At 43.9% G+C, this 23,355-nt stretch overlaps 1 protein-coding gene across 1 annotated transcript in view; it reads left to right on the top strand.

The window, feature by feature from the left end:
* Myo16 (myosin XVI) overlaps nt 1-23,355 on the top strand; it is a 393,713-nt gene that overhangs the window by 106,901 nt on the left and 263,457 nt on the right. The window contains exons 7-8 of the mRNA XM_076872404.2: nt 6,411-6,486; nt 8,772-8,925. Of these exons, the coding sequence (XP_076728519.2) occupies nt 6,411-6,486; nt 8,772-8,925 (230 nt within the window). The remainder of the gene's footprint in view (nt 1-6,410; nt 6,487-8,771; nt 8,926-23,355) is intronic.

The following is a 23,355-nucleotide window of genomic DNA, read 5'->3' on the forward strand; positions in this document are numbered from 1 at the left end:
TCATGTTTTCCCACTGGACTTTTGGACTGTTGATCGGAAAGTAACACTTTAAATAGTATTAAGTAGATTCCTTCTAACCATTTTCATAGGATAATGAGCTCTCAGTTAATAGGACTAGATTCAATAAAGCTTTTAAAAGAGACAACTTGGATAAATATATTATTATTTTTGTTCAAATAGTCTAGTGATTTTTTATCAGAATCCAACATTTGAGTCTTATTTTATCTTATTTCTGATCAAATTATGAGTTGGTGAATCTTATTTATTGTTTTATTATTGTGTTTTTTGGTTCTATGGTTTCCATTTGATTCTTTCTTATAAACTGTTTTGTTTCTGAGAGATTATATTCTTTTATTGGTTTCAAGAGAATTTGTAGTTGCTGGTTGAAGCATTGTTACAATGGTTATTCAAAATCATTCCTCTGTCAGTTAATCATCTTTTCTGGTTTACACTGTGTCTCCTGATCTTGTTATGACAGATGATTTCAATTGTATCTTGCATATGTCAGAGTTTGAGAGTCTCGTTTCTATGTAAATCTATTTCAGCAGGTAGTCACCATGTTGAGGTCTAGCGTGCAAATCCTGGCCTTTTTGTGTGTGTATTGGGGTGGGGGGGTGTCAGGCAGGCTGAGGTTCCCATAACAGGTCTTTAGATCCTTTGAGGTGTCATTTGGTCTCTTTTTTAACCTAATGCCTTTGGGCTTCCACTAGCTGCTCGTGGAAAGGATGTCCCCAGGCTGGGCCACCCCTCGAATCTGGACCAGATAGGGAAATCTCCACAGGGACAAAAGGACTTCCAAGCTCCCCTGTTGGGATGTGATCCTCCTGTGGGTGTGCCTCGTTGAAAGCCAGCACCTGCCCTGGCCCTTCATGGAATAAAGATCCCCTCAGAGAAGTCTAAGGAGGGGACAGACACAGGGGGAATGGGTTTGCTGTGTGGAGTGCTGTAGGAAAGAAATGCAAGGACAATATGTAGACTGCCAGAGTGAGTAGAGAGCCTCTGTTCTGTAAGATGAAGACAGAACTATTCACTTAATGAGAAATCACAGTTGAACTATAAATAAATATCAATAATTTATCATAGTTTTACACCTTGGATCTGTCATGGTTGCAGAGTTGGAGACGTTCCCTTGTTACACATAGAACCTTAGCATGAGTCAGAGTGGGGTGTACTAACTCAAGTGGGTTACAAATTCTGAATTTCTGAGGATTTTAACATTGTAATTTCTGCCTTAATGTGGTATCAAACAGTCTCTTCTAGGGCCAGAACTGGGACTGAATGGTAGCTGTGAGCATGCATTGCTACTTCCCAACTTTTTAAAGAGCCCCTGTGAGTGAGGAGTTAATGATGCTCATTGTAACTGGACTGAAATGCAGATGTCCCAAGAATGAGTAAAGTCAGGATCCAGCAACTGTGAATTCAAATCTCACACAATTAGGGTTTCCTTTTGCACACACATGTGCTGTGAGTATCAGTCTCCTCTCTGCTGGAGGCTTTGCTGGCTCTCAGTTCTTCCCAGAGTGGAGATGGATTGGCATCGGGCTGCACAGTCTACCTGGTGCACTGAGGAAGTTCACCTAGGAGTCTCCTGAGGTCAAAGCAGACATTCCACAATAAAGGGGTCAATCGGCACTGGCCTCTCCATGCTGAAGCTCCTGAGCAGAGAGGATTCCTCATTCCACGCATAAACGTTCACTTTTACAGGGCTGGAATAAAATGGAATTACTTTTATTGTTGGGGATTTTCACGTAGAAAACATTTTGCTTTTGTGACTGAAATGATTTCTGCAGATAGAGGGAGAAAGGTAGATTGTTGGGAGATTGACAGGTTTTCTTGTGGAGTTCTGTAAAGAGCAACATAATTATTAGACTCTGACATTTTTACAAAGGTATAAAATCTTTTGGGTTACTGCTCTTTTTTCTAATTTGTGAAAAATGGAGTCATATTTAATTTTTTACTTCCCTTCTCTTCCCCCGCCCCCATTCATTACTTCCTAACTTCCTTTCCTTCTTCCCCATGGTTCAAAAATGAGAAAACCAGGGCTGGGGTTGTGGCTCAGTGGTAGAGCTCTCACCTAGCATATGCGAGGCCCTGGGTTCCATCCTTGGCACCACATAAATAAAATAAAAATGAGAAAACCTCTTTGATCTTTAATATAAACAAATATCTTTATTTTACCCTTTTGGGAAATGTACTATATATACCTTATCTTTCAGCTTGGAAGAAAACTTCTCTTTCTTTAGTAAGCTTTTATATTTGGAAATCAAAATAAACTTCTAAATATAAGCACTCTGCTGTAAAAAGACCTAGTATTACTGAAATAGTTTGTGTTCTGCAAAACAAAACACTAATTTTGAATGGGTGTGTGGCAATTTTAGAAAAGAGCACATCACTGAAGACCTAATCCATTGTGTAGTGAGAATTCTAAAAGGAGCGGTCATTGACATTTTGGGGATTCATGGGCAGGAAGCTCAGAGTGGGTAAAGGAGGCCACTGAAAATATTACAGAAGATAAAACAAGGAACCTGAAGAAGACATTCATATTTGAATCAAGATGATAAGACAAGAAATAGAAGTGGAAAACACAATTAAGAAATGAGAAAAAAGAATTAATACTCCAAAAGAACCTCCAAATCAATTTTTGGGGAGTGGGAGATACTAGAGATTGAACTCAGGGGCACTCGACCACTGAGCCACACCCCCAGCCCTATTTTATATTTTCCTTAGAGACAGCGTCTCACTGAGTTATTTAGGGCCTCACTTTTGCTTCAGCTGGCTTTGAACTTGAGATCCTCCTGCCTCATCTTCCATAGCTGCTGGAATTACAGGTATGCACCACCATGCCCGGCTCCAAATCATTTTTTAAAATTACAACCACTAGGTGAATTTACTAAGTTGTTCACAGTATCATTACAAACATAAAGTACATGGCAAAAATATATACATACTCACTTACACACACAAATACATGTGTACACACATAACAAATGCCCTGACCCACTACAGAACATTGCAGTTGTAGTTGGGGACCTACAGAACACAGAGGGCGGCATGCTCATGGTGAAACGCTGGATGTCCTGAGTACTGGGAGGCAGAGGGGTAGTCCCTAGAGACGTCTTTGGTCTAGCCCTGGACCCTGTCCTTGGGTTGCCTCTCAAGGGGGAGCTTTGCAGAGATTAAGGGTGTGGAGCTAAGACTTTCTTGGATTATCCAGGGGGGCCCAGTGTAAGCACAGTACACGGGTCCTTGAAAGTAAGGAACTGATCCTGGCTGAGTCAGAGGAGACCGTCACTGTGGAAACGGCCAAGAGAAGTACCGTCCCTGTTCTGAGGGTGGTGGAAAGGTCCTGGAGCCAGGGAGCATGGGCCGACTCTGTGAGCCTCACATCCGGAGCAGGTCCAGCCCTAACCCTGATGTCAGCCCAACAGGCCTGCACAGCTATGTAGTAATTTGTTAAGATTATAATATAAAACTAACAGTATCTGTGTGTGAAGAGGGTAGGGGGGTGGAGGATTGAATCCAGGGCCTTCCACATTCTAGGGAAGTTTCTACCATTGAGTTATAGCCTTGTTCTGTTCTTTTGCCTGCCTCCCTCCCTCCCTCCCTCCCTCCCTCCCTCCCTCCCTTCCTCCTCCTCCTCCTCCACCTTCTTTTTTTTTTTTTTTTTTTTTTTCATTATTTTGTTGGAGAGAGTCTCACAAAATTTCCCAGGCTGGCCTCAAACTTGTGATGCTCCTGTGCAGCCTCCTCAGTAGCTGGGATTACAGGTATGCCCCTGGCTAGTTACACATCTATTTGAAGCAATCCCAGCCATATCCTATCTGTCCTTCTTATAGAAATTGAAAAATTAATCCAAGAACTTAAATAATAAAATTCAGACTCTTTTTGAAATTCTTGTAAGAAGAACCTTTAAGTAAGATGTTCCAGGTCTTAATTGTGGTGCTGGTTACAGGTTTGCTCAAATGTAGAAGTGCATACTTCTTGTCTGTGCATTTTGTTGAATTTAGATTTTTAAAAAGAAGTATCAAAAAAATGCAGCTAAGAAATTTCAATTTCCAGCCCAACAACTGAGATAAGGTCTCCTAGTTTTGTGGTTTGGTTCCATTATTTTGGTGCCCTTGCCTAGGAAAAGTGGCCGTCTGCCAGCATTTAGCAAGTGAGAATGATGGTGATGACTTTGTATCACAGAAGTACGTAGCATCCCAGACCTCTTTGTGCTCTATAAACCAAAAGAGAAATCATAACAGCAAATTAAAGACACTTGGAACAGTATCGTGATGAAAGCGATACCTTGTCTATATTCTATATGGAATAGAAGGGAAAAGAAGGGGGGTTAATGGAAATCCACAGCCTTTCACATTGTAAAACATAATAGATGCTTGAATTATAAAATAGAGTTTAAAAATTAATAATGAGTGAAATGTTCAACTTATAAAATTTACAGAAGTCTAATAAAATAAGAGAGAATAAGGATTTTAAAAGAGCAAGAAGCGTTGAAATATAATGTAAAGGTAGGGTGTAATAGTAAGGATCAACAATACTGAACATTGACTCTTACAAGGATTTAGATGAACCAGATTCTAGAAATATTTGTCCAGAGAGGGAGAGAGAAACAAAAGACCACAAAAACTGGCTGATACTGTGTATGCAGAGGAAACAATAACCAGGTAAAGAGCACAGCTCTTGAAAATACAGGAGGGGAGAGGCAGAGCAAGGATACAGCCGGCTTATAGCATCTCTGCTGCTGTAGAGGAGTTCCAGACGCCCGGCAGTTTATAGAGTGCTGAAATGTCTTTCTGACTGTTCTTAAGACAAGACAACCAGGATCAAGGTGCTATTGGGTTTGGAATCTGGTGGGGGTCTAGGGCTCTGCTTCCAAGATGGTGCCTCAAATGCTGTTTCATCTGTAGGCCAAATGCTGTGTCCTCATGTGGAGGAGATGAAGAGGTGAGAGGGATAAAAAGGATCTGGGTGGCAGCCTCCAGACCTTTCCTAAGGTCATGAATTCATTTATGAAGGCAGAACCCTCCGGCCTAATCACCCCTCATGGCCCCATCTTTTAATGCCTCTGCAAGGGGGATTAAAATTCAGCATGAGTTTTGGAAGGGACGCAGCATTCAAACAGCAACAATCACCAACAGTGTTGTGACAAACAGCTTCAAACAAAAATGGCAAATCCCCAGAAATCACACCACAAGGATTTGATTCTAGACCAAAAAGAAAGCCAGACAGATCCCATAGCTACCATCTCCAAAGCAGCACCCTCTTTAGCCAGTGATCCATTCTCTGATGGCATAATCTAGAAACTTTGAAACGTCTGACAGTAAAGTCATTGCAGGCAGGTGGAGCCACAGGGGCTCTTGTTTGGAGTGGGAGTGTTAAGTTGAATAATCGCTTTTGAAAAGAATTGGAGCCATCCCAGGATGTTGGCCCTGTCTCCCTATATTCTGGCACTTTTATTCTTAAGTACACACCACCTGCCCGTGTGCACCAGGAGAGATAAGCAGGAATATTTATAAGAACGTTATTTGTAAAACTAAATAAACAATTACAAGTGGCTTGAATGTCCACTAAAAGGAAGGTGAATAAATTGTGATATATTTCTACAATGCAATTCTACATAGTCGGGAAACAGAATAAAACAGTTTAACTCAATGACTCCCATGATTCTAAAAAAATGCGTTGGTACGCCTTGAAAGCAAGGCATAGAAAAATATGTAGCCCAGGGTTGCATTTCTATTATGGTCATAAAAGATTAAGCAATATGTTGGTTAGGGATCCTTCTAGATGTGTTTGCTAACCAAATGAAGAAAAATACTAGTAACCCAAAGTTCATCCTAGTGATCAACACCGTGAAACAGGAAGGGAGCAGTAATGGGGAGAAATACACAAGGACACTATCAATGATAATTCTAAAAGTTGGGCACACTGAAAGTTATTTAATTACTGATCTTTCAACGTTATATAAATAATACATATGTACTTTGTGTGATATGCATTTTTCAATAGATATACAAATCTCTCGTTGAGCTCTTCAGTCTTATAACATGAGATTGAGTTTTCCTAATTGTAGAATGTGACTTTAGATTTATAATGTCCTCGGTGTTGTTATGAATGGACAATACCAATAAGTTGGACTTTGATGAATGGATAAAACAAAAACAAAGCATCATGTGACATTTAATGTCTTGCATAAAATTCTCTAAGAGAAACTTGAACAGTTTAAAGTATCCTCTTCAAGTCCTAAACAATGAAACCCTCATGCAATAAATGTTTTTTTTTTCTTCTGAATACATAAATTGCTGAAATGGTGCAAGTATCTGGCATTGTCTGAAAACAAAGTGGCCTTTACTAATGACTCCCCAGTGTCTGGCAATGTGTTTCCTATTTCAATCATCTTTACATTTCAGACAAACCTGGTGAAACTTCTTTTGCTACATCAGGCGAACCCAAACCTCGTGAACTGTAACGAAGAGAAGCCCTCAGGTAGGTGCTGAGTGGGGCTGGACCCCTGGGAGTCTCCTGTCTTCCTTTAACCCTGAGGCTGCTCAGCTCCTTCGCACAGCTAGGGAAGGAGAGCTGGCTGCAGCTGCAGCTTGGTGAGACCTCTGCAGTCCACGCTCAGGCCACAACCTCCTGTGCATCCGAGGTGATGTCAGGAGGATGTCCAGGAGCACGTGCCTGGTCCCGGTTCCTTTCTTGCGTCATATTACTAGTGCATTGAACTTCAGGTGGTGATTCACTTGGTGCCATTTACTTTAAAATACATTTTACCAGTATTTTATTACTTTCCCATCATACCAACCAAATATGTGCATATTTGTTATGGTATTTTAAAACAACAATAGTATTTTTTTCCTGCACATATGTTTATGCCACAAGAAATGGAGACTAACACTCTCATGCTAATTTAAAAGTTCTAAATATTAACTTATTATTTTTTTAAATATATATTTTTCATTGTAGATGAACACACAGTATCTTTATTTATTTTTATGTGGTGCTGAGGATGGAACTCAGTGCCTCATGAATGCAAGGCAAGCGCTTTACCACTGGGCTACAGTCCCAGCCCCTTATTTTTATAATTTAAATATTATATAATTTTTTATCACTACTCTTTCATATGTTCATACACTTAATAAATGGATGCCACATTAGTTTTGAAGATTTTGGAATTTAACAAAGTAACTACTCATTATTAGTTCCATAATATTAAAAATAGAGGAATTCCAAACACAAAGAGAAAAGTCTAGCATAAGTAACATAATAATACAAAACTGTTAAAGGTAGCAGTTGATCTGAACGAATATATGGGTATTTTCCCTGTTGCTAGACCTCCTTTAAAGTCCTTTACACTAGAGATTTCATATTTGATTACTTATAGGAGCATGATTAACTGTGATAAACCTGCAATTTAAGCCAGGATAAGGGATTTGCTTCATTTCTTATTTAATGGAATTAAGCTTCATTGTTTGATGTTTATTACTTTGTCTTTTCTGCTAAGATAAATAGAAGATCTAACGATAGAATTATAAATGGAGTAGTAGTCTCAAAGTTTACAATCAAGCCAACATTAAAGAAAGTCCACCTTAATCCTGACATTAACTAGAAAAGGGTGCCTAATAACAAATACTGGAAAGGTGAAAGAAAGTCGTAGCCTTTCCCCCATCTTTAAAAAGCATTTCCTGGAAGTGGGCACCGCCTCTGTTCCTCTAGCTCTATGAGGAGAGCACCTTGTCTCGTCCCTACTCAGGGCTTTTCCCAGACAGGGGAAGACGTGACCCTGGGGCAGGTCACAGAGGAGCGTGGAGGACAGAAACTGGACCACGTGATGGCTGAGCAGATGAGTCCTCAGCCGGACTGCGTTATATTCTCATCACTTTGCACTTCTGGAACTTGGGATGACACAGACAGAATGTCAGGGGAGAGCGAGCATCAACAGAGCTCCAGGGTGGGATGGGAACCTGGTCTCCCGACGTGAGGAAGCTGAGCTCCTCCGGCTCTTCCCATGTGTGTTATTTAATCTGAGGCAAGTAATGGTCAGATTCTGATATCTGTCTCTTCTTATGGCGCCTGAGTTACCTTGACCAGTCCACCAAGCCATGGAGCTCACATTTATAGTTTAGAGAATCACAGGGGCTGAAAAAGAGTTCTGGCACCTCTGGCTCTTCATTGGTGTTAACGTGAACTTCTCCCCAGGATCTACCAAGTGTCGGTGTCAGTGGTTGCTAAGTATAAATTAAATTGCTGTGTATCTATATATTCAGATATCACAGTTGGGTGTGATCTGGAAAGAAATGCATTAATTATGTTTCCAATGGAACAAGAAAGATCATGGTGAGGCCAGAACCACTGTCAGATAACACGACTGAGTTATTTGTACATCTCTGCGATTAGTCCAATTGAGTTGCGTCTAGGAGGTATTTTTTATCAAAACCCAGGCTTGCTGAAGTGTTTCACCGTGTTGGTCCACGCTCCCCAACATGCAAGAAGAGGCTTACTAGGATGAAATGGCAGTTCTTCCAAACCTAGCTCCGCCCTGATCTTCTGTTTTATAGTCACCAACCAGTGCAAGTTGTCTTTATGTTGCTTCATTTGTGGTTAAGTAGGTCACCGATGTAAGATAGTTTTTGAAAATGTCCCCACTGTGAACACTTGCTCTATTCTATGTGCTTGGTAAGCTCAGCATTCAAGCCTCGTCTGAAGGATGCAAAGCGGGGGCTCTGTGCCACCACCGCGGCTGTGTCTGACGGTCTCACTGTGTCTTGCAGACATCGCCGCCTCTGAGTTGATCGAGGAGATGCTGCTGAAGGCCGAAATTGCCTGGGAAGAGAAAATGAAAGAGCCCTTCTCTGTCCCCGCCTTAGCACAAGAGGAGCCCTACGAGGAGATCGTGCCCGCCCTCCCCACACTGTCCAGCAAGCTGTAAGTGTCCGCTGCTCCCTGGGAAGTGCGGACTCTCACTGCCACTTTCTAGGGAGCCGCCGCTTCACTGCCAGCCGCAAGTCTGACTCTCCACTAAAAGTCAGAAATATTGAGATGTTGATCACATATTTACCAAAAAGTAGTGGTCAGCAGTGACAGCTGAGCACAGTTTGAGAACCCCTGGCTTTTTCTAAACATCGCCGTTTTAGTTATTGGCTCCACTTCAGGAGTCAGGAGTCGCACCGGGTTCTAAACACTCTGCTAGGCTCTAGCTAAACTCACCCTGAGGGTCCCAGGCTGCCCTGACGGCTGACTTTCCCAAACAGGAAATGAAAACACACAGATGTCCTTTCTTGACATGAAACTGATTGTTCTTGTCTAAAGTATCTCCCAAGATGCTTGGTTGCTTGAAAATTGCAAAATGCCAGAATGGAACTTGCTATTGGGTTCAAGGTCTGAAAAAGAAGACACAAATAGCCCATGATAACACATTCCAATTGACCTTCAGTTGGTTGAGGGAGAAGTGTTTGTTTAACTCATGAGACAGTGATCAAAGTTTCTCTTCCAGAGCTCCCGTTCACTGGCATGGACGTGTGCATATTGTGTGGCTATGTCCATACAGGTGTTAGCACGTGACTTTATATTTTATACTCACACACTCACACATAGGACATGCCCACAATACACAGATCCCTAGGGACAGAGAGTGGATTAGCAGTTTCCAGGGCAAATAAGGAGTGACTGCTAATGGATGAGAGATTTCTTTGGGGGGTGGTGGAATGTTCTAGAAGTACATAGTTGCAGCGGTAACACCAATTTGTAAAACTGTGAGAGTGTAAAAAGCGTACGCTGACTGTACATTTTGAAGATGTGGATGTTATGCTCTGTGAATTGTATCTCAAAAGCAGAGGAAATCAGTACACAAAGAAAGAAAAAACATTTCCAGTTGAAATGAAATGCGCTGCATTCCAGCAGGGGGGCCTGGAGGGACCGCTCTTTTCTCTGAACCTGATTCCTGTCTAGCAGCGAAGATCATGTCTGATGTATTTGAGGACGACAAATAAATATGCCTTCTGGGTTTTCAGCCATCTGAGAAACAGTGAAGACAGGCAGAACCCACCTGATCATCAAGTGGGCACATTGGCCAAGGGCTGAACGTGCACCATGCTTGCACCATCACTCAGGAGACTCACCTACTCAGCCTGTGAGCCAGATCAGGGCTCCCGAGGGAGGTTCCCCGACAAGCCTCCAGCAGGGAGGGGGGGCAGCTTGTGCACTGGGCAGGCAGGTGTCTCCGTGAACAGCAGAGGGATCTCAGGTGCACTCTTCCCAGTTTCTTCTTCAGCTCCCTAGGGGCGGAGAGAGGCATAGGATCGGCAGGACTCAGTCTCCCTTCCTGGAAAAGAAGACAGCATTTATGGAGAGTGTCACAAGGCCCTCTGATACCTAAGTGAACCCTGGGGAGACTCTCACTTCAGTGCCTGCATCCCAGGCCTGCAAAGCACTTTTAATTTAAAACTGCTCTGGGTAATAGGCCAGAGTGCAGCATCCCCTAGTTGATGCTAAAGTATGTTTGCCTTGGGTTTGATATTTTAATCCTGTTGTAGAGGAGCTTGGTTTTCATGCCCCACTCTGCAGAGCAGAGATCCTCCGTAAACTGCTGTCTTCTGCCTTCTGTTGAGGTTGTCTCATCTCCCCAGGCCACGGAGCTAGGACGTGAGGCACAAGTGTCTGGCTCCCAGATGTGGACCTCAGGCTCTGACTGCTGCCCGCAGGGTCACTCTCCTGTGTTTTGGGGTGGGGGGGGGAGTTGGGGGATGGTGTCACACATGTGTGAGAGGAGAAAAGAAAGCCTTAAAACCCAGACTCAGGCTGGGCGCGCTGGCGCACGCCTGTAGTCCCAGTGGTTTGAGAGGCTGAGACAGAAGAATCCTGAGTTCAAAGCCAGCCTCAGCAACTGTGAGTCACTAAGTAACTCAGTAAGTTATTAAATAAAATACAAAATAGGGCTGGGGACGTGGCTCAGTGGTTGAGTGCCCCTGGGTTCAATCCCTGGTAGCAAAACTGCCTCAGGCTGGCCCAGAGCAGGGGGGCTGGCCAACCGTGGCTGAACCTCTGAAGCTGTGAGCCCGAAATAAACTATCCCTCCTCTAAGTTGTTCTAGTTACAGCAGTGAAAACAAACACACCACATGTCTTACATTCTTGTATCACTGATATCATTGAGAAAGAGGAATAATTCAAATATTTGCTGTGGAAGGATTTTATTCTCCAAATGTAAATATGAAAATTAACACCCAATGTGGTTCCTCTCTAAGGATGACATTGCGTCGTAGGCTCCCAAGTTAGGAGATATTAAAATGAAAACAAGGTTGTTGTAGATAAATATTAATTATTGTGTCTGTAGTACTGGTTTTGGTTTCTGTTTCATTTAAAAAGTAAAACAGACCCAAACAACCAGTCTTCCCAATGCTTTTCACTTTTTAAAAAATTATTGACTGAACAACAGATTAATTAGTTTATAAATAGACTAATCAATCAATGACTTATTTGTTCCACACAATTAAGTAAATGGCCTAAGTACATTTTTTTTTTCTCATTGCATCCCTGATCAAAGCTTGGAAATTTTGAAATACATTACATATTGAAATGTTGCCTGCTTTTCTTTGTAATCTACTGTTATCTTGCTCTAGAATTAGAATAAAAAATTAAACCCAAAAAAACTCAATGATAATTTTGTTTCACTTAACACTATTTGTTCCTGGGTCCCTCCTCTCTCTGCTTCCTTGGCTGCCAGGAGCTGAATGGCACTTCTTCGTGAGAAAATTACAAGTTGACCTGTCTTGTTTATAGGTTACGCCTAAGAACTTTTGAAATTCTTTTTGTAATTCTGAATTGTGACATTTTACCTCTTTACTTTCATTGTCATTAGAGAACTATAAATAAATACAAAACAGAAGAAAGCACATTTCAAAAACATGACTTGTTTTAGTGCAAAAAAGTCAGAAATTTCTATAATGTTCTCTCCAGGTCTTGTTTTTGTCTGAGAAGGAGAAACATGAGTGTTTGAGGACTCTCTCTGTTGCTTTACAAAAGACAAAACTTTATCAGAAGCTGAAAAAATGTGTGTATTGTTGACAACAACAACAATAATAATAATAATAATATGTATATATATTTATAGTGCTTACTGATTTAGTGTATTTCATTTTACAGTGGTGCTTGATATGGACAAATTTTTGAAATGTGTTGGGAATTTTCCTTTATGAAAGAAACCAGAAAATTAGCATAATTACAGGAAATATAAATATATTTCTTTGAAAAATCTCTCACGTGTCATTTAAAAGGCAGGGTTTTCCCCACCCCAGTTATTCACAGTCTGAGGCTCACCCTGGGTCTGGGAAGGGAGCCGACTGTATTTCTATGCTTGCTTCAAGGTCGCTTCTGTTTTCTGCAAACTTTCTTGCCTGCATTGACTTGAACAAAGGCTTTTGTTTGGTGACAACTTCAGTTCCACTGGTTTAAACCAAGTGCATCCTTGAGTACACTACAATCTGAATTTTAAGTATGCATCCTGGTCTTCCAGTGGCTTGCAGAAACCCCTTGGCTTTAGGAAAGTGCAGGAGAAATGTAAATGCAAAGAAGAAGTGGAAAAGCAAGTACAGATTGAAATATGAGTGTTTTCCTCTGTGGTCAGTTGCTCCTTAAATTCATTATTTTGCCCAAGAAAGAGCTGTGCATATTCACTGATAGGAGAAGCATAACATTAGAAAGACTTTCACAAACCATTCCACATGACCTCCTGCAAGAGGGAGTTTTTGACTTCCATTTCCTATGGCCTTAGAGATGGAAGTTTGTCCATGTCTTATGGGTCTATGCTTTTTTGAGAAAGTTTGAATTCTTGCTGTTTAAATATGGCCCATGAGTCAGCAGCATTTCTTCTCGTAGGAGTTTGGAAGAAATGCTGACGCTTGGCTGCACCCAGCCCTGAGCGCGGATCTGCACTTTGAGTCATGTGCACATTGAGTGTGAAGCTCTGTCTAAACTGGAGGCACATTGTCACTGTATTAAATTGCATCTACTCTTTTATGTGCTCCTTCCTCTGAACCATGGTTGCCCGTCCTCTCGTCTGTCCACTGAAACCCAGCTTTCTTTCTTTAGCATTATAAACCTGATGTATTTCTTTTACAACTTCCCAGAATGTTTTGTTTAAATATTAAGAAAGAGGAGAACAGTTTACCCTATAATCTCAGCACACACATCAAATGCCTTTCTCACTGTGACTCTTCTTTATTGTTCTGTAAGGCTCTGTGCAGTGAATCATGATTTGGTCATGATGAAAGTACTAGTCCCACCATGTCCCACTGTTGGAAGCAGCTGCCCGTCTTCAGATGTTTAATGAATAGGAAATTCCTGTTATTGGGTTATCTCATATTTCATGTTTTCAAAGATCTCTTCTAGCCAGTTAACATTCTTAAGGTCACTCTGTGTTGCCTGACTTTCAAGTTCATGTCTGAAAATGTGCGGGTTAGATTTAACACCAAAGGTCCTTCCATCTGAAACATCCTGTATCTACGAAGTTGGACTATTAGGCATCCTTTCTCTTCTTTAAGCTTGCATGACTCTTCCTGAAATCTGTGCTTTCCTCCCCTCTGTTCCTTCTTGACCTCTGACTGGGAGCCTCTCTGTGTTGTCTGTTCTGGCCCTGGAGACCTCCCAGGGTCCCTTTACCATCATCATTGCTAATGAAGCAGCTGCTGTAGGATGGGCCCTCTGGGGTGCAAAGGGGGAACTCCGCTTCCAGGATTTCTCATGGCCGAGAGGTTTTGATAGGTGCCAACTTGCGTGGCCACTGGTGTGTTTCATGGAAACTGAGAGAATCCATGCAAATTCTGCATAATGCCTAAGCAGAGTAGATTGTTCAGAAACTGGGCGTTCACTTTATAACAACCACACTGTCCACAGCTGCTAGCTTTGCAGTTACTGAAGTGCTTTCCATGGGAAATTTAGTACTAAAAATGTCACCTGAAAGTGCTTTTTATTACCATGTCTATTTCATATATACCTGTGTGCAGCTTGGAGCTTCAGTAACTTGACCCATGTCACACACATGGGCTCAGTCTTAGCTGTTTAAGGGAGGTGTTAACTTGCCATTCTGAGCTCCTGATTTGACTTTAAAGAGGAAATGGTGACCTGAGCTTCGATGCTGTTGTCAGCTTTCAGTGGGGAACATGGTTAACCAAGTGGCCTGTGGCTTCCTGCTAGCCGAGGATGGTCATTCAGTGTGATGGCTGAAGAAGACAGTCTTAGTCAGAAAGAAGTTTCCCCTCCACGGCAGTGGTGGGCATCCAGGTCCTGTGCAGTACAATGGCTGCCTGTTCGCCTGTCAGCCAGAGCCTGTTGAAATGGAAACACACGGACCATTATTCTCTGTCCTTGAGTTCCCCTTGAGTCAGACTCCTTGACTTTGCTCTCCCAAGAGTCTGAGCTCCCCATGGTGTGGGTACCATGGACAGAGGCTCTTGAATCTCCAAGTCCTCTTTCAGATCTTGGCTCTGCCATTTCCTGGCTCCATGACCTTGAACCATTTACTCAACCTTGTTGTGAGGTTTTGCTCGAGTACAAATGTGGGCATGGTACAGCTAGGAAACTGACTGGACTTTGTCCATGGTTACTGGGAAGGAGGCTTTGAATCCAAGGGATTTCCCAAGGATCAGGCGTGTCTTCTTCCCTAGTCCTGTACCTTTGGATCACACCACATTCATATGATGGTGGCTGGCCATGCCAGAAATGCTACCATGTGTCTGAAAGCTCAGGCCCGTGAGCCAGCCAGCCTGCAGGAAGGGGAAGGAACTGGATGAGCTGAAACCCCTGACCAGTAACTGAGCCAATCCTGCCTGTGCCCTGAAGCCCAGCATAAGCTCAGACATCAGAGCTCACTGGAAATTCCTCACTGATGAGCACACTAGTGGACCAGAGAGTACATGCCCTGTTGCCCAGGAAGAGGGCACACAAGCTCTGCCTGTGGGACCCCTGGCCTGTCCCTATGTGTCTGTTTGCTTGGTTGCTAGCTTTATGATAAAAGTGGAAATAAAAAGCAAGCCTCTTTATGAGTTTAGGAGTCAGTTCAGCAAATCTCCAAACCTGAGGGGCTTGTGGGACTCCCAGGAATTGTAGCTGGTTGGTCAGGAGTGTGGGCCTCAGCCCTGCCTACCGCCCTGTGGCTGGAGTCTGAAGTGGGACTGTCCTGTGGAGGCCGTGTTCGCTGACCTCAGGGTCTGCACTGAGGCTGGTGGTCAGCACCGAGTGTGACCATGTTAATCGTGATAACTGTCTTACCAGGTTCTTGTGATGACTAGTGAGTTAGTATCTATAGAGCACTTAGACCAGTATGTGCCTGAGGAATGACCAGGAAGGAAGGAAAGGGGGAGGAGGACACGCTTCATTCATCTTTCATTGGTGAGCCATCAGCGAGACACCTAAGCTGAGACCAACGTCCATTTGATGGAAGACTGTAACCTGATTCCAGCCATGTGGGAAAATGGTGTGTTCCAAGGAGGAAGTCCACTGTCAGCGAGGAACAGTTTTGGCTGGGGGGACGGGGCTGTCGGGCTGCACCAGGGCTCCTGAGTGCCCAGCACTGTGGACGCAGACACGATGCTGCTCTGTGAGGGAAGACCAGGGCTGGGAAGAGGCCAGCGAGCAGGATCAAGGCCACAGATCAGAAGGGGCTGCTGGATGGGTTGATTGTAGGGTGATTTTGGCTGAGTGGCTGGTGGTGAGGCCCGCCTGTGGGCCCTGGGAGTGGACAGTGTGGGCCGTACTGCATCGCGCCCTCCTTGACCTAAGGGCAGGCGTCCATCACGTTGGCTTGGACTGCATTTGTGAGGATCCGTGGAGCCACAGTCCCGAGGCAGGCTCAGCTTACATCTGTCAAAGACGGCCAGCTCTGGCTGTGCTAGGGCTCCTCCTGAGGCCTCTGTTGCCATGTGAACACTCGTGGTTTGCAGCGCCAAAGGGAGGCTACTCCTCATTCCCATCAAACTCCGTGATTCAGGATGTATAAACATACTTATTCACATTTGGTATAAGGAGAATCAGAATCCTGGAATGAAACGGCTTCGAACACAGCTAGGGACAGCTGTGTCTTGAGTTGGGGCCTCTGGACTTGGCTCTCGCTCAGCACCCTGAGGTGGGAACTCTGGCTCAGGAAGACAGCCTGGCCGCTCCCCAGCCTCCTGGCACACGCCGGCCTTGCTGTTCAGGTTAGGAGAAGCAGGCTGTGGAAGGGAGAACCTCCGACGCTTGACTGGACACCACTCATGAGGATACTTCTTTGGCCACGTCCCTTGTCGTTTGGACAGATGCTTGCATCAGCAGTAGTGAGAAGCACGTTCGTCTTCCGTGATGCTTAGGCACAGTGGTATTCCTGCCACTGGTCCCCTGGCCCTCTGGTTCTGCCCCGGTCTCTTGTTCTCCTGCTGGACAGTGGTCCTTAAAGTGCGCTGCTGACGCCCAGTGACCTGAGCATTTTCCCAGCCTCGTGGCTTCGATCACCATTCCCAGGAAAATGGCGTCACTGCAGGTTGGGTCCAGTGAGACTCCCACCGGTGGTGTCCATAGAACCATCCAGAAGCTCAGTTCCCCTAGCGTAACTGTCAAGAAAGCCGTGGCTGGAGGTGGCCAGTCTGGATTTCATTACCCTTTTATCCTGGGGATGTGTGAGGCAAGCATTGAAACACACACCCGCGGGGTATTTCCGTGCCAGCCTGTGTCTGCGGAGCAGATTTCACTGTTTAAGACATGGGTTGTCAGTGACCAGCAGCACTCATCGTCCTCTGCGGCTTTGTGGATGAAGAACGCACGTGCAGGTCTGCTCTAGCAATGCCAGGCCTTACACCAGAGGGAAGGTGGGTCTTGTTGGGAGATGTTGTCCCCCTCTAAGCACAGGGGCATCTGGAGCGAAGTCTCGTTCTTTAGCAATGCCCTGGCTTTGCGTGGTCAGCCTGGAGCCTCACGCTTTGTGATTGAGCCTCTGAAGTTTACCAGGATCATTGCTGCTTGTCTTAGCCCCGGGTTTGTAGGTTCCTACCAAGAAAGGAGCATATAGCATTTCTAACTGTGGGTAGTGCTCAGTTTCTCCTGATCAACAAGTGTGGATCTCCAGTGGGAAATCCGCAGAGAAGAGACCAAGCAGTGTAATGTGAAGGCATTATGTGTCGGAGCAGCTGCTGAATTTGGCAGGTTGGATCAATAGACAATAAGGACAGTCTCTTTATGTGAGATAGTGTTTGTTTTAGTAATAATTTGGAAGCCAGAGCAAAGGCAAAAGTGATAGGTAAGAGAGAAGAAGGAAACGCATCTCCAGATCAGGGGACCCACACCTGAGGGGGTGCAGCTGGACGTCCCGGGGCAGCTTCTCAGGTCCCGACTGGACGGTCCCAGCAGAGCGTCCTCTCCAAAGCGTGACTTCAGAGTCTCGTTTTCAGTGGGGCTCCTTAAATGCAAGTGAGAGCCAAGAAAGCCCCCATCCGACATCCTGTGACCTAGCGGTGCCCTCGAGGACAAGCAGTAGGAGCTTAACTTTGGTTTGGTGAGATGTCAGCAAGAACTTTGAATGCAGAGCAGAGGCCAGTGATGTAGTGGCCGCTGCTTATGCTCAACGCTGAGCATGAAGGTGGAGGGACCAGGCTCAAGGGCTCTTGGTGCTCTTGGTTCCAGTGTCTGAGAGATCCACTTCCAAAGTGCTGGCAGATTCTCCGTCTGTGAGGCCTGTTCCCCACCCTCAGGGACCCCCTGTGGTGTCCTCTCATGGCGGAAGGACACAGCAGCACTCTGGAGTCCTTTATAAGGGCCTCGCTCCTCATTCCTGGGGGCTACACCCTCATGACCCAGTCACCTCTACAGGTCCCACCTCTGGGCACTGTGGCTTTAGGGAGTATGTTTCAACATATAAATTTGGGGACATGCAAACTTTCAAACCCCAATAGCCACTACCCTGCCCACTGAAATGCATGTATGGGTCAACTGAGCATAGAGTTGCTACTATTTAAATGCAGAACACCCGGTTTGGTTTGAATTCTCAGAAAAGCCAATCATTTAGGATAAGTGGGTGCCAAAGATCGAATCTCTATTTGCTGAATCCAGCAAATCTAATCAGATCAGGCTTTTGGAAGAAGTGCCCTTCTCCTGATTAACAGGGAAGGTTTGTCTGTAAGCACTGCTGTTTTGTGTCCTTCTCGTCCCTTCCAACCCTACACATAATATGTGGCCTGCAGATGCCAAGTGGCCTTGCATTACAGGAAGAGAGCAACTCTTAGCACGACAAGGCAGGAAGCCTAAAGGAGATGGAAGCCTGGGAGCTCTCCCGTCTGGGTGGTTTGTCTCTGGCTGCTTGCTCTGTGAGAAGGACAGACGTCCATTGGCTTTTGATGCTGTGCTTAGTGGCTGATCTGTGCAGCCCTAAGACGGCTCTGTAGCTCTGTGTCCCTGAGTGCCTTGCTCCTTGCTCCAGAGCTTCAGGACTGTCCTTCAGATGAGCCATGGTAATGGTGTTGACAGTCATGCGCTACACAGAGGACCACCACACACAGTGTCCCCTGAGATCTTATCACCGAGTGACATCCCAGTGCTCTGAGTCTGTGTGTGAACCTTCTGTGCTGCTCACGGAGATGGAGCCTCCCAATCACCCGGTTCTCAGAATGCGTCCCATGGACAATGTCACACGACCACATGTCTGCACTCTGGCACTCCAGGGTGCGTTAAGCCTCCAAAAGGAATTTCATGACCCGAGCCAGCCCCTAATCCAGCACCATCAGCTGAGTCCCTCATTACCAGAGGACCTGATCCCCTGAGTCGTACCTGATTACCCAGCGCAGTCTTCCCACAGCCCCCTCGGCCTCAGTGTGTTCCAGCTGTTATCATACATGCTACCTGGGTAGGTTCTGGGGACTCTTAGGTAAATTACTTACGTGATTTCATTTCACTTTAATGAAGATACTTACTGTTTACTTATTTTGGCAATAGCAATTCATATCTGAATGTTGCTCTGTAGAACACAAAGGGCTTTTGCATCCGATGTCACTTAATATATGTCAAATTCTTTCCTTTGGTAATAGATTCCACAAGACACCCCGCCTGTCTACTAATCAGATACTATGACTACTTTGCTAAAATTCTGCAGGATGTAACCACAAAGTTTTAGTAAAACCACCCACCTTTCCCCTAAACTTTTTATATAGAAAGGAATCCTACAGTCCAGCTGTGGACAGAGAGAAATGTCCCAGAAGATAGAAAGAATGATAAATGGGACATGCAAGGAGTCACTTCTAGTGAATGTTATACTTGAAACTTTCAGAGATCCTCTTCATGCACACATAAAGCAAGGAGGTTAATATATCCTAGAGATACTTCCCTTAAATGAGCAGTTTTTGCATTCCTTTGTAGATATTTGCCAAGATCTGTTAAGATGCATGTCAGATGTTTTAAAGTCCATGCTGACTGCACTCCAGCCAGGTGGCAAGCGGAAAATTTTGTGCTTTAAACACAAGTTAATCTTTCACCATCGTGATCTTAAAATTATGATTTTTTTTTTCTTATAAAAACTAAAAGTAATTTGGGGGTAGACCAAATATAGCAACTAATTAAAATCTTTCCACAAACTGGTTTAGCATGAATCTTTGGCTTTTGGTGTTATAGTAGCAAAACCCCCCAAAGTCCCCTAGAAATCCTGCATGTAGCTGTGTGCCCAGCTTAGCCCTGAGAGCCATCTGCTCATTCATGACTTTAGCACCAAGATTATTGCCTCACCTATCTCACATTTGTTTCTATTAGATATTTTTGTTGCTGTCATTGTTGGCCTAGCATAGCTCAATGCAGCCAATTTTCTTTCATCTCTATAGTCTTCTAAATTGCTTTAGTTATAATGGGCAATAATTGTTGCCTTTCTCAATTTTTCTTTCCTTTTTTTGTTGTTGGTAAGTGGGACAGTTTATTGATTGGAAGAAAAAGAGATGACCTGGCACTGCTGACATTCACAAGTGGCTGTTGCACTGTTATTAGCAGACCTCACTTCTTTATATATGGCTGAGATGGTGAAATTCAATCTTAAAATGAAATAAACTATGGAAACATAAAACAACATGGAAGAGACTCATGATGTAACATTGAGCCAGATAGCCAAATACAAAAGAATAACGTGGTATGTTGTACAATCTGTAAAGTTCAAAGCCAGGTAAAAGTAATCTGTACTGTTAGAAGTCAGATTGTCTTTGCAGAGCAAGGAGGCACCAGAAATTGGGAGGGATCGTGAAGAGTCACAATTTTTCTCTTGATCTTAGTAGTGGTACCTAGATAATGTGTTCCACTCATAATGATTCATCAAAGTATATACTTGTAATCAGTGAACTTTTCTGCAGATATGTTACTTTCTAATTAAACTTAGAAATCATAATCTACCATTAAAAGCACAATCTTGGACAGTGATCTTATTAACCATGTAGCTATTATTATTTCTTCTTTATATATGAACTTGTGCATTATGTATGACAACCTGGTTCTTTGAGTACCGTCCCATTTTCATTTTCAGAAGTAAATCCTACTTCCTAGAGGCACATTTGCTCTGCCTCTTATGTTTATGGAAATAAGCAGGTCTTGACTAAATCCAGTTGTGTTCAGAAGCTGGTCGTGTGCTGGAGTATCCTCTTCTGTTGTTTTCGACAGCCAGAGTAAAGAGTAGAGCTTTCTCCTGAATTGCTGTAACTGCCCATGGAAGAGAGCAGTTTCATACTCTTTCTGTTTATGGAGTCTGCCTCACCAAAAGCCTTCTTTTAGAAAATACACTATTTTAGTCCCTTTTTCCCTCTGCTTTTTGTTGATAAATTTCTATTGCTGATCATTTCTTTTTTATAATCAAAGCAAGACTTGCTTGTTGGAGAAAATTAGCAAAGTGCAGAAAAATATACAGAAGTGTTTAAAAAAAAAAAATCACTCATTGGCCTCAAAGAAAAATTGCACCAGAGAAGTGAGGCCAGGAGGAAACGCTTTCTAGACTATGGCAGTGGGAGTGAGTGGAACCAGCTGTGCTGAAGGGACCCTGGGAGCTGCCAGGTGCTGGCTGAGCTGGTGGCAAGCGCTATAGGACCTGGGGAGGAGGTTGGTCTGTGCTGTGGCTCAGGTGGTTCCTCTTGACCCTTATCAAAATCAGCCTTCCAGCCAGGCCCAGGAGTGAATCAGGAGGCTGAGGTAGGAGGATCTCAAGTTAAAGGCCAGCCTGGGAAGCTAAGGGGGAAAAGAATTCAAAGGTCTAGGAATGTAGCTCAGTGGTAGAGAGTTTACCCAGCATGTGCAAAGCCCTGGGATCAGTCCCGAAGACCATAAAAAAATTAAAAATAAAAATTCACCCTCCACCCTCTGCAGAGTCTGGAGAGAGGGTGCTTCTCTTTTGTTTTGAGTTCACATTTTAAAAAGGCTCACAGTCCTGGAGGAAGACCTTCCTGCATTGTAAAGCCAGCAGGAGGCTGAGCTAAACATCTGGAAAAGGCAGAGAATTCACAGTGGGGAGTTTCTAAAGCCAGCACTCTAGGAAAAGGGAGGGCAGGGCCTGGGCTAGGGCAAGCCAGTCTCAAGTTCAGTGAGAGGGAGTTGGAATGTCCAGGCCTTGGTCATGGCTCCCTATGGTGAAATTGCTGTTAACTGCACATTTCTTCTTGTCCTTTCTATGTTCCCTCTTTTTTTTTTTCCACTTGCCTTATCAATATGATCACATTTTATTTTAAAAATGATCTGTCACAAATATTTTCCCATGGTTGATGAACATAAATACTAAGCACTAAGAGTGTAGATGTCTTTTTACAGTTGTTAGCAATAGGTCCCAGGTCATATTACCTGTGGCATAACGGAATAAGTAAGTGATTGACTTTAAAATGGTGAGACATTATTGTCTGATCACAGACTGGGGGGCTCCATTGAAGCTTGTTCAGTATCTGCATTTTGCAAAGGTGAGGCTGTGACTTAGGTTTGAAGCCTTGGAGGATCAGGTGACCACAGGCAAATTCTGACTTCAGATGAGGTCGTGGGAATCCTGGACCAGGCCTCATTCCGAGTGTAATTCTCAGGGAATCGACTATCAATACTGCGATGAGATTTGAGACATAAGAGTCACTGAGCTATTTCACTAGACTCATTATTTCTTCCTTTTAGACATCCTTTCCAATTTATGTATTTCATAATCTATTTTCCTAGTTTCTACTTCAATTAATACAACTACTGCTTTGTTAGTTCATCACTTTATACTCAAATCTTGGGATATGTAAAACCTCTCAATTTTTTTTTTTTTTTAATTTCCCAACAAACCAGAAAGAAAGAGGTGATTGATATGTGAGAGAAGTAGGTGAAGAAGGTCCTTTTCTGGGAGGGAGAGTGGGCTGTAGTAGGCCCTGTTACCTGGGGCCTGAACACAGGGGTGCTGGGTGTAGACCTGCGGGGTTCACCTGGCTTTTCCAGTGCCCACTGCGTCTCCAGAGCAGCTTCTCCTCTTTACCCATCTGTACAGCAAGCCTAGAGTGGTACACACGCACAGGATCGTTTTCAAAAAAATCATTCAGTCACTCAGGGTGTTTACAGCAGGGACTGTCCAGTGTTATGTGCCAGAAAACTAGAGAGATGCTAAAACACCCTGTATATGAGCCTTCACATAACAGAGAACACAGGGAAATGACAATGATTATGTTGAAAGACTGTCAAAGAAGCATAGGACCTCCCCTCGGACTCTAGGAAGGATGAATGGAAGCCACAGCAGACAGGTCTGAAAGTGATGGGTTGCTTATTTTTTGATGGTACGAAACAGATCCGTATATAAATTGTATAAGTATTATAAACATTCCCTTTTTGTGGGATTCTTTTCAATTAGAGATTGTTCTTGTCAGTGAATCTGTTTGGAGGGGAGGTAGAACACCAAAAGCACAAGTAACAGAAGAAGAACCAACCATCAGGCTCCTCACACTAACAGGCTTTGACAGAGCAAAGGATCCAGCCAGCAAAGTTGACAGCCAACCCACAGAACTGCAGAAAAGAGTTGTAAACTGTGTACATGCTACAGGTGAAGACCCAGCATAGATAAGGAGTTTATACAACTCAATAGCAAAAACATGGAGGATAAAATTCCTTGGTTACAAAAAGGTGAATGCCCTGAATAGACATTTTTCCGGAGCAGACATGCCAGTGTCCCACAGCTCTGTGGAAGAGCATCACCAACCATCAACACCACGGCCTGATACCCTGCCTGCGAGGGTGGCTGTTGTGAGGAGACAAGAGGCAACAAGGGCTGGTGAGGGGGAAGCAAGGAGAGTGGCACTGTTCCTGGGGATGTAGTTGTGCACAGCCATTATAGAAAACAGCACTGTCTGCCAGTTCTGGATAGACATCCAGGAGA

The sequence above is a fragment of the Callospermophilus lateralis genome, chromosome 12, assembly GCF_048772815.1.
Source record: "Callospermophilus lateralis isolate mCalLat2 chromosome 12, mCalLat2.hap1, whole genome shotgun sequence".
Lineage (NCBI taxonomy): Eukaryota > Metazoa > Chordata > Mammalia > Rodentia > Sciuridae > Callospermophilus > Callospermophilus lateralis.